Raw genomic sequence first — 19,247 nt, 5'->3', positions numbered from 1 at the left:
CTACTTAAAGAAAACCTTAAGTATCTTCATCTTCTTCTACAACACGGTGAATTGCAATACATTATTTCCAAGATCAGACATGATCGTGCGCTGTGGTTTCTCAATGATTCCACCTCATTAATATTCATGGGCATCAAAAACAGCTCTTGGGTGCTAATTCCATGCATGCAGCATTTTAATGGAAACATTTTACCTTTGAACTTTTTATGCGGGTACACGTAGGTGTATGTTCCAAACAAATTTATCTTCATCGATATGATAGCTGAATAATTGAAACTTACTGATGTAAGTAACCTGCTAAGAAACTTCGAACTTGTGTTAGCCCAGATGGTCTTTATATCATGAATGCCGAATACATGCTGGAGACGGTGAAGTAATATATCATGGTCTATTGTGTCAAATGCTGCAGACAAATCAAGGAGGGTGCGGACTGTAATCTTTCCGCTATCCAACGCAGTCTTTAGGTCTATTTTATACGAAACTGTTAGCTTAGTTACATGACTTGCGAGACGAATATATTTATCAAATACGGCAATGGGAACCTTTTTTTAACAAACATAATAAATAACCAATTAATGTACGAAATATTCAATTAACACATCAAATGTTCGACTTCTCATGTCATTAAATAAAAAGAGGATACAGCCTGAGAGCGTATATCAAATAATACGTTTGAACTTATAGTAACATTTGTTTTAAAAATCTTTTCCGAAAAGAAGAGATTTACATTATTTGAATACTAATAAAGTTCCTTTGAAATCAACATTGATATAGTATGCATCTATGATATGACGAATCATAAAAATATAAAAAGCTAAATGTGTTTAGTGAACTAGATTTTTGCCATCGGTAGGCAGATTGCACAGAAAACTCCCCGTCCTTTCATGCTGCATACTAAAGCGACACATCAGCTCTATAAAGATTGAAATGAAGTCTTCATTTGTCATCTCAACATTCCGAGATTGTGGCTAATCGAAAAGGTGCGTTTCACGGGAAACGTGTGGAGCTGCGTCATGCGTCAAGGACGTAATTACATTTGTAGATGTTTTATCGAAAAGACCATATTATGTCATTACTCAAGTAATGACCTTTTTCGTAAAAGAAATAATAAACAATGTCGCGTCTTGTCAGTGTTGTCTTCCCTTACATTGCGAATCAAAATCCAAACACTTGAACCCTCTTCTACCAAATACTAAAACTTCCATCACAAACACCCACCCAAAATATACCAGTGAAATATTATCATAGTTTGTACCTTGGCAAATATCATATTTCCATTTGTCTGTCATGATCTAGCTTAGAACGATTACTGTACACACACAAACACACACACACACACACACACACACACACACACACGAGGGTGATTGATATGCCTTTTCTCCTAGCCGTCCGATCTGTGAATTTGGTTTGGATTTTAGTTGACAGAAGAGGAATGCAGCTCATTTCATCAATCAATAGAACAACTACATCATTGTTAAGTTCCAAGTGTTTTTGTCGTGAATCAACCATCCGAAAGCATGCATTTTACTATTTTCAACTAAGATTTTAAGATGCTATGTTATTATAAACACTGTTCATTGACTAGATCCGATTAGGTCATAACGGATTGCTTTTGTAGGTAACATCCTCTTTCAAGTCCTGCTGTAATTAATACCTGCGCAAAGCTTATTTATCATACCAACTACTTTGTTCAGCATTTCGTGTACAACGTGTTAACATTGAATAACGAGATCTCTTCTTTCCAGATTGAGAATTGTTTTAAAGTATTGTTTAAATCTGTTACAGATAAAGACTCCACCAAGAATATTATCTGACGATCAAAAGAAAGAAGAGAAGGCTCAAGCTCAACATTATGTCTGCAAGTTATTGTGTCATCTCTTTCCCTCTTTCTCTCTCTCTCTCTCTCACAAACACATACACACAGATGCCGTTGCATTCAATATATATTTATTGTCCACAACAACTTAAAAGAAGTCTTTTTTCTTCTGCATTGCATTGAAGGTGATGCTTGAAACAGGGTTTGTCTTATTTAATAGCAGCTAAATTGAACAAAGAGGATCAGATTTTAAACATTCATCATGTAATCGATAAATACCATTTTAATAAAAGTTTATTTTAGATTGATATTTTTCGTGATTTCAGAATATCTCTCTCTCTGTCTCTGTATAGGCCTATATATATACAGGAATGACAAACCTGACATCGGAAAAATGTTGCAGATTGATGCCTATTCATTTAGCAGTTGTAGGTGAATGCTTTGTGAGCTTGTTTACAACGCCTAATGAGACTTGAATTCGTCAAGCGCAAACCATTCGCCGGGAGTTTTATTCAGTTTTGAATGATTCACAAATGAAAGTATGTAAGATATATAAAGTCTCATTATCAAAGTATAGTAGATAATATAAGTATTTTGCTATCGTGGTAACAACTTGAACCACACAACAAGAAAGAAAACAAGTCACACTGAACTGATTGACTTGTTAACCAAACTTTATGTACACATTACTTTAACAAGCTAGAATACGATTTCCCCACCGAAGGGTCTATTCTAGTCAAGTGAATGACCAGAGGCTAACAAATATTGATGACAAACATAATTACGACCATGCAAATATGGCTGCAAATACAATTTGACAGTGTAAGCTATGGTTTCAAACTATGCATGTGTTAAAATAATACAAACGTAAAAGGAAGCTTTCAGAGACAAAAAGGATAAAATCCGGAATAGATAACGTTTGATGCGTGGAAGGGGTTTTACAACCAAAACGTCAAGTATATATTGGACAAGGAACACGTTTAATACTTTCGACATACTTTGATACAATCGCATATGTGGTAGATAGGTTAATCAGAGCCTTAGCGACCAGAAAATGAATTGACTTTGTACAAAATAGTATTTTTAAAGAGGTACCTTTGACATATCTACAGCCTGGACTCATGATGAAGTGAGCGAGAAAGAAAATAAGTCAAAAGTAAGAATTAATCACCTCAGTTATTTGACAACAGAGACATTTGGAAGTCTCAATTTCAAACTTCTTAGAGAACCAACATTTTAAAACACCAAACCCATATTTTAAAAGGGCTACCTTCCTAACTTTACCGAGTAAGACTCGAAATGTTTTCTAATATTCAGTTCTCCTATATTTGGCCAACTTCACTACTTGAATGGACAGGATATACATGGCAAGTGCTATCTATATTGGACAAAGAGGATGAATGCAAAGTTGCCAAGATTAAGATGACGAAAAGAACAAAAGGTAAAATTTCCTTGTAAAATGTAAAAGATACAGTCAATTTTTGTAACGATTGGAGCTAACAGGAAATATATTATCTACTCACCACATATTAGCAAACTTGCTTCCAGTTGCATGAATTATATTACTCGTGTATATTGGTATTCTAGCTATAGTACTATTTGATCTTTCAGTTACTTCTTGGTTTTGGTTTTGTTTCCGTTATTTTTTCTTTACGGAAGGAGCCCCAGAAATGATAAAACCCGGAAGCAATTCATGCAGTAAGTCTTAAATAGGACATCATGGTATTGCATTATCTTTTCTTAATGCAATTTGAAAATTCTTATTTTCCTTTTGTTTCTAATGATAATCTCCAACGATACCTTCAGTAAGTCTCAAATAGGAGAACCTCGTATTGCATTTTGTTTTCTTAATGACATTTAAAAATACTTCTTTTCCTCATGTTTCCATTGGTCATCTCGAACGGTAGCCTGAAAGATCGCATGGAAATCATTCGGAAATTCTTTGATCAGTTCAGTGATATGAATATTACTGTTAATTCATGAAGTGAGTTTTGCACTTCTTGTGCACATTTACATTACATAATGTGGGACACAGATTAGATAAACCTGCAACAATTATCGTCAAGGATATCTCTGAATTCCCAGTGGGTATTAGTAAACAGTTAAGATTTTGAACATGGCTGGATATAATCGAATATTGTTGATTCATCGTTGCACGTTTCATTGGTCTGACAAATGTCAAGATTATTTTGTCACATTAAAGATCATATTTAAAACTCCACAAGTGTTTCAGCTCCAAATTCCAGTCAATTCGTAAAAAAAAAATGTCTGTTGATGCAAGTGAGATGGGTCTAATTGTAGTATAAATCCACGAAGTTAAAACATAGTGCGGATCATTTTCTGTTTAATTTTCTAAAACAAACACCAATCACCAGATAAATCAGTACATAATTGAGAAAGAATGTTTGGCTTTGATATTGGCTTTGAAACATTTTGAAGTTTATATTAGTTCAGATCATCCTAAATCTTTTATTCAGTTATCACAACACAACACTTTTTTTAACCATATAATAAAAAAGAAATTCAGAGATTGATGAGAGAGCTTGATGCCGCAAGAATGCAAAATTGACATGAGACACATTACAGGAAAATATACTCAGATGCACTCTCACAAGTGCAGAATTACTATTGTGTTTAATTTGTTTAAATTTTGTGTACTTAGTTAAGTGTCATTCATAAGACATCTATGTAATTTTACTTCTTATAGTATTATATGCGTATTCAACATACGATATGTCTGCGATGAACAAACAAATCACAGTTATGTATGTTTGGGCAAAATATCTGAGTCTCAATCGTTCATATACGGCTTAATAATGGTTCTCTTCATTTTCAGTCACAGTTGTCCATTACGTGACACTGTCCACAGTTTCCCTTTGATAGTCAATAGTAATGTGTGTCATTAATTTGAATGGATTGTAAAAACTATTTGTGTAAACGCGTGAGCCCTAGATTGCATTGCGAAACTTCATATTCCATAGAATTAATCGTATAGCACACTTATCGATAAGATACGATTCACTATACTTTTACGACCATACTCTGCATTTCTTTCACTCAAAGATAGCTAGATCAGTTGCAGTCTGTACAGAGTTCCCTTCCTAAATCCTCAATTTCCACCAAAGAAAAGAATGTATGTATGTGTGTGTGTGTATGAACACACACACACACACAGTTAAAAAGTTTATGAAAATATTTCAGTAACATCTTGCAAAAGTCAACATGCTTGGCAATAATCCTTGCATACTTAACAATAATAAATGGCAATTAAAGTAGGGCTTGTCTCTTACAATGTCAAATATTTTAAATAAACATATTTACAAGTTTAACAATGTTATAAACTATGACTAGATTTCCAATCACTGAGAATAGTGTCATTTTTTTTACACTAAATTTATGGGCTTAAGAATTTTAAGCACGATACTATTAGCAACACAAACATCCTAAACATAGATGGACAGTCATGGTGTAACGATTGGAATGTATTGGAAGCACTCACTAAAAACTGATAGATATGTAACGACGGTACTTTTACAAAAGGCATCCATCCTCAATCAAGCCAGGATCTGTTTGTAACATATTGGCTATATTTAGGCTGTAACTTATAGGTTTGTCTTCACTCTAAATGAAATACAATTTTCTGTGATACATTTCACACGGCGAGTCTGGCTATTTTAATATGTTTGTTCTGTTTAGGAGGGATGTGTAATTCGTTGGAGTTTGAGGACTGCAAGAATGTTTGTATATATGCCGTCTAAACGAAAGACCAAATTATTGGCATGTAACAAAACATGGAATAATAAAACTACACGTACTATTTCAGGTGCCAAAATAACAACCAGTCTTTGGTGAAGCAAACAGCGTAGAACTATAAAGAAGACGTATAAATAAAAGCATCTAACCATCCATAACAAACATATGACCTCTCATAAATAAAGTAAACTTCTCAAGTCCTATCAATAATAGTTCTGATCTAATATGCGCTCCTGACTAACATCCCAATCACCATGTGTCTAATTGTTATGTTCAGACTAAACATTGTGAGCGTTTCACATTCTAAATTGTTTTACAAATATTGTCTGACATTTTATTAACATACACTGACCGACGTGTTTATTTAATGCCAATGCAATTGATACAATAGTTGCTTATCCTATGCGGACTGTAACCTTTACAGAGCAATCTGTCCTGAACTTGTATTTAGCTTGGAAAATGTGAGTGTGCCCTCTAAATGAAAGTCTGCAATTCGGTTTGAGTGATACAAACAGCGACACAACAGTGCAACCAAGAGAGTTCTTGATTTTTGAGAGAGAAAAAAAAAAAGAAATTCATGATTATTATTATTATTATTATTATTATTTGCTCACGATATATAAGAGACGCATGACGTGACAATGGCATTATGGATCCAAATACTAGGCCTGTTTTAAATTAGGTCACAGTTTCTTTCATTCAATTCTTAACACGCCATGAGATATATAATTTCGTAATATGACTGGCTATTAAGTTATGCCATAGCACAGAAAGAAAACATTCTTTACTCGTCTGCCGTTTAATACATAAATGAGCCAACTTGAGATACCAGGTTACCATTAAATGTAACCAGTTAGATTGCTGATAATATCTAGAATGTCTTATTCCAGACTCCATACATTAGTTCCCGTATTGGTTACATATTGACCCTTTTAAGAGACTGCATTTCTAGTGAATACAAAGTAACACATGTTTTAATCCAGTTAAAGAGTTCCTTTTTTGCATTTTCAGTTCATGCACAATAACAAATTCTGGAATCAAACAAAAATATCATTGTACTGTTCATACTTCAAACAATTTAAAACGCAGATAAAGTTACTTTTAGTGATAAATTTTTCCTGTAAAATGCCCAGAAAACACATCATAAAAGATTTACATTCGTAGGAAACATCGCACTTTTATTTGCAAAAGTCCCAGATTTTTTAATGCGTGTTTTGCTTTAAATATCTTTGTTGGAACGCTTTATTCTCTGTTTTTATTCCTTCTTCTGAAATGTCCTAATTTTTCTCTTCTGTTTCATTTTATTGCGATACTCCATATACCAGTTTCTATTTGTCTTGACAATTATATTAGCCATATTTAAGTATGTTTCTCTTCTCCCCTGTTTCAGAGCATCTACATAAATGTGAACTGGTTGAGAAATGAGAGAGAGAGAGAGAGAGAGAGAGAGAGAGAGAGAGTTCTGTAACCTTTAAAAATTATTATTACATTTCAAGTTTTTTTCGTTTATCAATATCGTACGACATTTTAGTACCTAGATATAAACACTCGCACGTCGTATATTTATATTATGTTGTTAGTTGGCAGCCGTCAATTTTAGGCCCACCACTTGAACAAGCTCAAAATGGTGAGTAAAATATTCGTGTTAAAAGACTGCATCAGTCTTTTGTAACAAATATATGAATTTCTTTATATTTAGAAATTTAATAATGGAAAGAAACAAGGACGAAGACATCGTTGTTTACATTAAAATACATAGGAGAATCCTATATAAACATACTATCTCCTATCGAAAAAATATAAATTGCCATAATTTTTGTTTCTTCTTAACATTAGATTCTTATTGTAAAAGTATGTGAAAAATAACTTTTATCCAGAAATGTTGCATCTTACTAATGCAAAGACTAAATTTAGGGATTATGATAAAAAGATAAATTTACAGGTAAAACTTACAGATAGTTATGTCTTTTTATTTGCCTATTTACTGCCCATTTGCAGACCAGATGAAACTGGATATATTGATATACTTTTTAGAAATCCAGGCATTGATAGCCTGTAAGCTGACAAAAATATAAAGAAAAATGGATATACAGCAACATTAGCTCATAGGAATTGATATGGAATATTCCTACTTCCATGCAGTAGGTGATGTAAGAGAATTCAGAAACGTTGGGTAATTTAAATGGGTTTCTTCACCCAGCCAATTTATTTTGCTTTCCTCCATCATCAGTCGAATAAACTGATTTGTGTTACACCACAAATTTGCTTTGACCACTTGGTTTAATAGTCAACATATTAAAAATATGGCAAAGATACAGAACCGTTCAACTTTGACGATTAGACCAATCGTTAACCACTTTGATAACGGCGGAATAGTGTTTAGAATATTGACATTCCATACATATCACGACTTTACTAGTCATACACACTATTCCAGCCGTAGAGCTGTCGGTGTAGCTAACAGAGATCCAAGCAGAGTTTTGTGTCTAATGTAGATGTTTTGTTTTCCTCTTTCCATTTTCAATTTTCATCTTTAAAGACAGGTTTTTAAATGTTATTTCTTAATTTCCTATTAAAGTTTGACTTTCAATTTTGGGGTGACGATATTGCTTTAGATGGAATATATTTGTTGTGTCAAATCAAAGAGTGATATAGACCGATTGTGTGGTTATGTGTGTGTGTGTGTGTGTGTTTGGAACTTAAAATGTCGAGTTTAAGTAGCCTGGTATTGAAATGACATTAAACAGAAAATAATGAAAAAAGGTTATTTATCTTCCATGGAGTGTTTTGTACTTGTTAAGAAATGAAGTTTTTCTCTCTGTAAAAATGTTTATCACACAGAGCAAGGTAAGAATGCTTGCACAAACAATACCCTTAAACTCATCTATTGTCACCATACAGAAGTAAGAGGTTTAAGTTCTAATTTGTTTTGTGCAAATATAGAGGTACACGGATATACAATACACAGACACGCAATAATAGAATAGTATGTCTGTTTCTGAGAGAATTGTGTAGCCATGGAAAGGAATAGTATAAACAATGGTGTTGATATCACAACATCAGCTGCAGTTATCATACACCTTATCCCTGGCCCAGCTCAACACTTACTGTGGTAGTGGAATACCTTGAGCTTGGCACACTTGCTGACGCAGGTGTAGTGCAACAATTATATTTAGGAGTATAACATTTTCTCTTAGAGTTGTCAAAAGACGTTTGATACATTTTTCCCACGTGTTAAAATGTCCAGTAATACATTAACGGTTTTGTTTTCAATCTCGTCTATCGGTTCACTGCTAAACGTTGTCCTCGTCTTCTCCCGTTGCTTTCTCTTCTCCTCTTCCCGTTGTGGGACAGTTGTTTCGTTTTACTTCTGAAATAGTCATATGACTGGTAATGATGGAGAGGGACAATGGCACAAGGGGCAAGAATTATTGCGAGCACAAGAAGAATTCATTCCAAGCCAAGTTAAGTTCATCTACTTCTGGAAGAATATTGGCTAAGAATATAACAGCGTTCATACTATAACTGATTAAAAGAAGTATAAAACTGCAGAAGCACTTCAACGCGAAGTCTGCACACACACACACACACACACACACACACATATATATATATATATATATATATATATATATATATATATATATATATATATATATATATATACAGACACACAGACACACACACACACACACACACATATATATATATATATATATATATATATATATATATATATATATATATATATATATATATATATATATATATATATATATATATATATATATATATATTTGAAAATTAAAAGTCAGCTTTTTCAATATTTTAATTGGGTGGAAATCATTTAATTACGGACGTAGAGATTTTAATTTTATAATGGATTGCTCAAGCTATAAGAGGACATAGGTAAATGTATTCTTATTGTTAAGTATCTCATATTTTTAAAGTATAGTTTTTTTACATTCTAAATTTTGTACATGGCTGGCAATTTTATTCAAATTTGAGAGCACGTGATTGTATCAATATTATAGAGGGAGGTAAAGGTTTGAAATTTACGTATGAGGGGGATCATAGGAAAATTAGTCGATTACTGTGTATTGATAGTAAATAACTAAGTATTGGATATTAGAGGTGTAAAGATACACTCAACCATTAGGTGAAACGAAAAAAAAAATAATACCGTTGTTCGAAATGTATCGAACACTCTTTTTGAATATTTTTCGAATACATATCGTTTTACAGAGATCTTAACTTGCACAATAGTTCAACAATAGCAACATTTCTACCTACAGTCGACCTTCAATTGATTTAAAGCATATTTTGTTGTTTCTGTCACATTATAAATGTATTACGTCAATTTGTTTATTCCTATGTCATTTTCTTACTCTTGCGAAATTAACTTCCTTCAATAAGTAATTCACTTTATTTGACGTTTTTAAAAATAATTTTATGATTATTATTCATTATTTATGCAATTATTGACTAAAATGTCAAGTTAATTTCATTCTCCGAAGACCAGTTTACGACAATCGCAAACAAGCCTTGCTATTCCCGCTAAATTGTCAGCTGAGGTCGAAATAAAATTTAGGAAACGTCCAGAATAAATCCAAAAACTGAAGCCGATGACGTGTGTTTGATAGCTTATAGAGTGTTTATGTGTCAACAGGCTTTAGTTGAATCACAGTAATATAATTCCAGGTTTGAAGTCAGTATATATTCCAGTCTGTATCCAAAAATTGTATCAGAGCCCTTTTGTATTTTCAGAGAACATAATAACTTGAATTCAATAATTTGAAGAACATTTAAACCAACTGGACGCAACATAATACAACTTGAAAGTCCTGGATGTTAAAGCACTAATGATACAATCCTTTCAGTTACAATATATATATATATATATATATATATATATATATATATATATATATATATATATATATATATATATATATATATATATATATATATATATAATTCTCCACTTGATCTCAGGTCACAATTAGCAATTTCTAAAAAAAAATAAAAATATAACCATTACCTAATCGAAAAAAATCTTCTAGAATGATCCTGATGTTTCCAAAACATAACCTGGATTACATTCATGAAATTCCAAAACTTATACCCAAATAAACATATTTACTTCCTCTATCAATAATAATTCTGATTTTAAACCCATATACATAGACCATAATTTAGCTATGTATTAGTTGTTTACAATGAATAAAATAAAAAAGCCAATTTGGGCCAAGCAGAAATGAACTCCATTTTGGACAAGGTCAAGTCCAACATACAATATCACATTGCTATAGCATGTAATGAAATAAAATAAAGTAAAACTAACAAATAAAGCAAATTAAATAGCCATGACATTAAGACATTGTGTAGGACACTGAGTAACCTGTGAGTCAGCTAACTTTAGATAGAGCACATCTGTTTTTGTTCGTGCATTTCTTTACTGAATATTCATGAATAAATATTCGTATTCGTCACCCTGTATTCGTGATACGTATCGTATTCACAACCGCCTGTATTCGTTACAGCCCAGTTGGATATTAAATAAACTGGGTGTTAAAAGTAGATAACTGGTTGGCTGATAGTTGATAATTGGGGCTGGATCGTACAGAACTGGTTGCTGGATGGTACATTATTTCGTGTTGATACTAGATAAATATAGTCTGGATAGCATATACTGGGTGTTGATAGTAGATAATTAGTTGCTGTATAGTAAGTAGATCATATAGATAACTGGGTGTTGGTAAAAAGGTAACTAATCGGTGGATAGCAGAAAAACGGTTGCTTCATTTTAGATAACTGGTTCTTGGAGAGTAGATTACTGGATGGTGGATATTAAACAAATAGGAGATGGACAGTAATTATTTGTGTGCTGATATGTAAAGAATATAAGGATGGTACGTTTACTTCTAAAAGAAGGACAGAAGGGACGGGATGCTGTATAGGATAGAGTTTTAATTCATAATAGTGATAGGGTGGCAAGGGGAGATACAGAAGTTATTTTTGTTATGAAGCGTACCAAAATATGGGATTTCGTTTAGAGTGCTGATAAACTTAAAGTTTAGTCTAGGACTCCATTTGGAACATTTACCGACGTGTTTCGGAAGCGATTTTTCTAGAAACGATACTAGAACAAAAAAGTGGTTTGTGAAGATTATAGTGATATATTTTCTAATGCCCCAAAACGTAGTGTTCATCCGTGGTAAAATTATACTGTCCTAAGTGATCAATCCTCTATATAAATATGTTAACGCTTAATATGTGTACATGGAAATGAAGTGACAAGCCCTATACATTCCATTTCAATTAAATTTAACTGAGCATTTTTTTGTAAATGTTGATTTTATAATATGGAGTTGACTCTGTGTTTCACACACATACACATACACACGTACACCACACCCATGCAAGGACAGACATATTAATCATGTTGAAACGTATGACGTTACATTTTATTTATGTTGGAGTGTAGGCCGTCACTCTTACAAAATGTATCACTTATAACTGCGGCCTCGCGTTAATTTCCCGTATTTATCCCCTGCTCCTACTTAATATGGGAGCCATATAGACACTTACCGTAGTTATTCTAGTAGAAGCTCCTCTTGTAATACACGCCGCGCCCATTTTCTGCACACATACACGCAAAAAAGAAATTTATTTAGGCTTATAGATCCATGTATATTCATTATGTTGTGTCCAAAAGATTAAAACAGTACATGAATAATCCAACGACTGTAAAAATCAAAACAATTTACAAAGGCTTTCCGCTGTTAATATCTAATTAAATAACTGATACGTCGCTGGCTTCTTGCTGTGGTTTACATTGTTTTCTGCAGGATACCCAGGACGATGCTAATGATAATATTATTCGATTGCGCCCCACCCGTTTTTGGAAATTCCACCCACCGACCCTGGGGCATCTATTTGAAAACTACGGTATTTCGCCAAACTTCTAAATTAAGCATAGATTATACATACTTATGTACAGCGAACAGGCTACTCAGCTGCCCAATATGAAGAACACGGATGAGCAAGAATATAATATGTGCATGGTCAGTCGTGGATAGGGTGACTAATTTTAATTTAAAAGGTGTACGTATGTTTTATCAAGAAACAGTTATATAGAACAGTAAACAACAATATTATACATTTTATTAAATAATGTCCAATACAATCTTTGTATTTGCACACTGTAAATTTTACAATATTTATTATCATTTGACAATATAGAAAACGAAACCGTCTGCCCTTTACCTATGCATGCAGTAGGACATATACTAGGCTCGTATTCTACTTCAGGTGCGCGACAATATCTCTAGAAGGTCTAATTTCATGAAATTACGTGTTTTATCTAAATAACGTCAAATAAGCTCTACAATTTTCTCGTTTATTTGAAATTTTGAAACATGTTCAAAGCACAATGTGTAAAGTGACCTGAAAACCAAATACTGTGTTAGCATTTTCATCGACCATTACAAGCAGGTTTCATAGGTGACACATGCCTGAAAACTGGACAAAACTCTTATTTCAGTGAGTGACAATAGCATTATGAAGTCACAAGATGAAGGGGATATAGTTAATATTTTAGTGACACAATTAATGATCAGAATAGTATGCTGAAAAGGCCTTTATGTTGGTATTTAAAAATAACCTTTAAGAAATTCGCTCATTAGCAGTAGCAACTTTAATTTACATAACACATACTTCCGTTAAAAAGGGCATATTGCTCCCGTATTTGGCTACGAGTACTGGAATACCGTTTATGCTGATTTTATTGGACAGATAAAATGAACTTTGATTGAATTTTGTTTTGTTGGGTGGAAACTTCGCATCGTTCCTTTGGACTGCGAATTGGTCGTTAAAAAGGTTAAGGCTTTTTGTTGTCTCAATGACCAATCGCTACCGATATTGTCTTGCGTGGCAATTTTTGGGGATGTCATATTTTGAAATACATCCATCACTGCGAAAATAAAGCGCCATGACAAATTCTTCAAAATTGTATTACAATCAAAATATTCTCATTTTAGGTTTTATCCACTGCAGTATTTCTATTTTTATTATATTTGGTATACGATTTCATAAAAATCATTGATATTGATAACCATACCATAATGAGCTTTAACTTATCCAGCCAGCAATATATTAATCTAATATACGTGATCTCAATATTTACCATTTGTAATTATACACACTTTTAAAAAATATTTTGGACTGTTTTGACTGAATCATAGATTTTTCTCCTTCCCTGCTAAAGATATTTTAAAAATTAAGACCATAATGGAAACAATTCTGCTTTCCACCGTGTTACTTATTCAGTAAGTTTTATTTAATTGACATAGTTTGATAACATAACTTACATTGCATGAGTCTTGTACCATTTTGTCAACAAAACAAACACAAAATCGATACATGGTAATTGTTATGTTGCGCAAACTTTCTATCACTAATTACAGAGAACTCAGAGCGTCGTATTAGAAAACACGGATGAAAATTCATAATCGTGCTGTTTCGTTCCAGGCTGTCTAACAGAATATGCACAGTAGGCCGATGTTATGGATTCGATATCCATGCAGATAAACAGAACAATAGTTCTGGTTGCAAAAATTGTAATAACTACTATTTTATTTTTGTTAAAAATATATGTTCAATAAAATATTCAAATACTTAATCGATATACATGCCTGTCGTTTTAAGCTATCAGTTCTTAAATCTAGAGCTGTAACTGAAAGAAAAATAAAAGTTGCCGACTTCGAATTCAAAATAATATTTTGAAACTGTTATAGTGAAAATAATACCTGACAATTATCGTAATATCCAATGGAACTCACTGGTCATTATTTGATGCAACCAGATGGCATGCATGTACTAAAGTGCTTAAAGACTGGTACATTACTTCAAAACTCCTTGCTCATATGAGAAACTTTTGAAATAGAAAAATATCCATATACATGTAACCTATCTGAGGGTATAATTCCGGCTTTCGTTCCATTGCAGCCACGTAAAAATGGCACACGTGGAATGTATTTTTTAAAGATTATATTAAAAAAAACATCTGTATAGTTCATTTAATCCACGATTCTTGGTTAATGTGTTCAAATTAAGAGTTAAATGATTTAATTGTTTCAAACAATCTGACAAATAAAGTGTTCTTTGTAACTGCAAACGTGATCGTTCAGTCTGAAATCAAAGAAATTTATTAGGTCGCCACAATTTTCATTATTGAGAGCATTATCGGGTTGAGCCGGTTGCCACAAAACGGAGTTAACCCTTTCACCATTCAACCAGTACCATTGTCCCTCCGAGGAAATGTCCGTTGCACCGACCCAAACGTGTTGGCAGTCACCTAAATTGCAAAAGAAAAGATAAAGATAAAAGAACAATGTTCAACGTATTGAAGAGATGTAGTGGATACTGCCCTTTTTAGGAGTCTGTGCCTAGGAAAGGAAATGATAAATGCACCTTTTGTCAGGAGGGGCCATAACAAATAAAGCACGTATTCTATAACTGTTCAGTAACTGAACACATTAGGAAATTGTTTGTAGAATGGACCCAAATTTACAATTCAAATTTTAGAATTACATGAAAAAGATATATTGATAGGAAATGACAATTTTGATAATCTTGTTAACTTATTTATTTTGCTTGCAAGATACATTATGTTCAGATCATTTTGTGCACCAGAAATCCCAAATCTAGCCTATTATAAAAATTGTGTTGTATCATTCGAAACGCTGGCAAAATACATCGCCAACCTGAATAACATAATTGATGAGTTTAAGAAGAAATGGACCATGTTATCAACGTTTGGTACATGATTTCTTTCATTTTCTTTACTTTCACACTAGCAAACAGGTAATTTAAAACAACTTTGGGTTTTAAATCGATTGGATCTTATGATAAATATTTGTGTGTGTGTATGTGTGTGGTTTGTCTAAGTAAGCGTACATATGTATAGATCAGGATGAAAAATAATGTAAGGTAATGCCCCATACACCAAAGCAGGTATTGATGTACATGTACAATCTTGACAACGTATTTTCAAAAGATAAAAGGAAGCAAAAGCTCTATATTTTTAAAATAAATAACATATGATTTCCTTAATAAATGAAAAGAAAGTTCCAATCATGGGGGATACACTAGTTATCTCAAATTATAAAGTCATTAAAGTGTGACTTGCCAATATTAAGATGTTACCAGCTGTCACTGGGAGATTAAACCGCACTGTAACAAACAGACCGAGATAAATAAAACCTATATTGGGATTGGCACCTTGAGGGGGAGATTCTTGTCTATGTGATTATTTCCCTTACTCATGGGGGGCGGGGGGGGGGAAGCTTGCTTTAGTTGTAATCATGGAGGTTGTGATGAAGTTATTAAATTGCATCGTACCTCATCAGGCCGTCCATTAACACCTAAATCGGCACAACCGGCCAGAGGCAGTGGGATAACAACATGAAATGTGATGATTGCAAGCTAGCTTACTGTTTCACAACGACTCAGGATTCGTGATGATTGCAAACTAGCTTTCCGTTTCACAATGACTATGTATTCAATTGAAGTTAATTTTTACTAGAGATGGTGAATTCACTTTTCATAGACTGAAGTATAAATATATGTTTTTGGTCTATCTTCCTATCGCAATGCCACAACCAATAACATATAAATTTCTTCTCCTCATACCACCAATATACGGCCATTATTAATGTAACTACAAATGTATTCACGATTTAAATCATAAGCAGTTTGATCTCTGTTTTTAGTTTCTTATTTTGCAAACTTCGACTTTCCATATTTGGAACTTGACGTTTGCATTGAACTATTTGTTATCAGGATTTTGATAACATTCCATTAAACCCGATAGTTAGATATACTTTCATTTACATTCCTTCATTTCAACGACGCATAATTATCTGATATGCAAATTTTGAAGTATCAATTAAAGAGTTTAATAATAATAATAATAATAATAATAATAATAATAATAATATTATTAATATTATTATTATTATTATTATTATTATTATTATTATTATTATTATTATATTGGTATTAGGTATTGTTAGAGGAAGGAGAAAAAAAGGATAACGTTATTCATACTATACCGGCGCTTGATTGAGACACATTTCTAAAGAAGTCAAAGTTGTTTTCGTTGAGACTGATCAAGTCCCCACCTTCTTGCTGACATACATGTCTGGCTTCAGTCCAGGATTTACACTCCTTATGGAACTTGTACCAAAATTTGTCGTGCTGATAATACTCGTATCCATTGGGACACCTAGCACTACCTGTAAAAGGACATTTATAAGTATTCGAAGACAACTGTTCAGTTTTATGTTTCCATCTGATTATAAGATTGTGTGATAACCATAAATATTACAGGAAAAGTATTGCATAAAATCATGTTGTCATTATTTTCTTGTTTTCTTTTTCGGGCAAAGCCTTTATCTGTGGTGACACATGATGATTGAGACGAGAAAAGTTGTAAATAAATAGACTTCACTGATCACTAATTTCACAACGCTTTGCTTCCCTAAAAAGAGATCAATGATATAAAGCTAAATAAATGATTTTAAACCTCTAACCTTTATTTTTCTGTTTTGAGTTGAGAGTGAACCTGAACTAAACAGTAATGTAACACAAATGGTTATTCAAACTTTGCGCAAATCTCATGACCTGTTCAATATTTTAGCAAGTTAAATAAATAGAAAACAGCCGTGTAATGGACTCTTACACGCCAATCAAATGGAATTTATTTAAAATGTATTTTGCAGATTTGTAAATACGAGTCGTGAAACCAATGTAACCAAACCATGATAAACGAGGAATTTATTAAAAACTTACTGGATAGTTTGGTTTATTACATCCCTCAATTAAAATACCGGTACCTCCGTAGAATATCCAGATGTTAAGAAAACGTATTCCCTACAATATCGGCACATGTTTTCCTTGTTATTAAAGCAAGGAATGTATGTAAGGGAAGCTATAATTTCCAGCCAGCTTCTGTCTTTGACATCTGAATGATTGTGGACGATATTGATTTCAAACGTTAGTTCAGATTTGAACCGTTTAGAAAATTGTGAGATATGCGTGATGCCTTACTCTTTACGAAACTTGCAGATAAATTATTTGCAAGATTCCAGCTGATAACTTTGTTTTCAAATACATTCAGATGTCATTAAGATACATTCGAAGATAGTAATGCCAACACTACGAAATTTTTATTTTTCCAGAACAATCAAAGTTAACGTATTTTGTATTATTTCATGTGCATGTTATCAGTACACATAAACATTCATTTGCAGTAGCTGTCGGCTTCGCACAATGGATATTTTTCCTAAAGGTGATGACATAAATGTCAGTCCAAATAGGTGATAGACATAAGTGTATGCTAACTTGTTGTTTGTTTTGAGACTTGTAAAGCATTTAAACGTCGCTTCACTCTATGCGAAATATATCGTGGCATGAATGTGTTTGCCAATTATGTAAACTAATCGTTCAAAGAATCGGTACCATACGTTACATTTATAGTGTCTGGAATCAAACGACGCTGTTGGTTAAAGCCATAAAATAACATTAAAAATATCACATATAAAAACGATGACAGATATAAAAAGATAGCCGCACTTAACAAGTAGATATGTTTTTTGATATGGTTGATTTCTTAACATAAATAGAACAAATTTCTGTACCTAATTTTACAAATTATACGCTAACCAGAAATAATGACCGATGCATATTCTGGTTTGCGAACACAATGTCATTTAAAATTTCGTATGCGATTTTAAGATTTGCTTTTCAAATCTTGTAGCAGTACAAGAAATACTAAAGTTCTAGGCAACGCAAACGTGTAATATCTTACCGATGCGACCTATCGTGTCAATTTTGTTTTCCAAGGCTTCAAGTTTTGCAGTTATTCTTTTAATTGGCTCAACCCAACTCTCCACACTATTATTCTGCCTAGCAAACAATGCATTTATCATATCTTCTAAGTATTTCTTGATGTTCGGTTGACAGGAAGAGTCTCCAAAGAACTGGTACACATTGCGAGATGTATATTCGTCACATTGGTGTTTCATCGTATTATCCATACGATCATTTTCAATGTTAGCTCTAGCATTAGTGATCAACATTAACATTAAGTGAAACAGCATTGGTAAAATGGATCTGTAGATAAACATCGTGCGCTGCGTTTTATTTCCTTTCCAGAAACTGTGTGGAGCTGAGGCAAATGTTTCTAATGGGAGCAGATTCAACTCAGCACGTTTAAATAAATTATCGTTTGGCAAGTGTGCGAATGACAAGGCGATTGACTAATCAGCTTGAAGCATGTTTAGGTCACGTGATGCTTAAAATATAAACAAGACCTGCTGACTCGGAACATTTTGTCATTTTGTACATGGAACAGTTTTAAAGTCGTGGCAACATATGGGTAACAAAAGGTTAATGATTACTAGAATCAATCTGTTCTGTAGAGATAATGTAGAAGAGCACAAACTTCATAATAGTTCCTTATCTAAAGATTTGTTTGCCAAAAAATGCATTTGATCAGGTTACGTATTTATTTACATTTCAAGATTGGATCTTTATCTGAAATGACTTATTTCATTCAAGAAGTAAATTTAGCAGTTGAGAAATATTTCGCCACAAACATGGTTCCAAC

The 19,247-nt window shown here is 33.0% G+C and overlaps 2 protein-coding genes across 2 annotated transcripts in view; one reads left to right on the top strand and one right to left on the bottom strand.

Moving 5' to 3' along the window:
- The first annotated feature begins 2,412 nt into the window (after window positions 1–2,412).
- LOC149798421 (galactose-specific lectin nattectin-like) overlaps window positions 2,413–19,247 on the top strand; it is a 79,813-nt gene continuing 62,978 nt past the window's right edge. Inside the window, exon 1 of the mRNA XM_089960599.1 lies at window positions 2,413–3,260. Coding sequence (XP_089816725.1) covers window positions 3,119–3,260 — 142 coding nt within the window. The 5' untranslated portion in view covers window positions 2,413–3,118. The remainder of the gene's footprint in view (window positions 3,261–19,247) is intronic.
- Window positions 12,723–18,831, bottom strand: LOC149798422 (galactose-specific lectin nattectin-like). The gene is made up of 3 exons (XM_089963616.1): window positions 18,447–18,831; window positions 16,690–16,872; window positions 12,723–14,930 (listed from the first exon to the last, which is right to left on the bottom strand). Exons 1-3 carry the CDS (start codon window positions 18,763–18,765, stop codon window positions 14,710–14,712), a joined length of 723 nt encoding a protein of 240 aa, XP_089819742.1. The 5' UTR covers window positions 18,766–18,831; the 3' UTR covers window positions 12,723–14,709.

This window comes from Sinohyriopsis cumingii, chromosome 6 (genome assembly GCF_028554795.1).
Source record: "Sinohyriopsis cumingii isolate HCF-2022 chromosome 6, ASM2855479v2, whole genome shotgun sequence".
Lineage (NCBI taxonomy): Eukaryota > Metazoa > Mollusca > Bivalvia > Unionida > Unionidae > Sinohyriopsis > Sinohyriopsis cumingii.
Note: the sequence above shows the minus strand (reverse complement) of the source record. Positions and strands in the feature narration are given on the sequence as shown.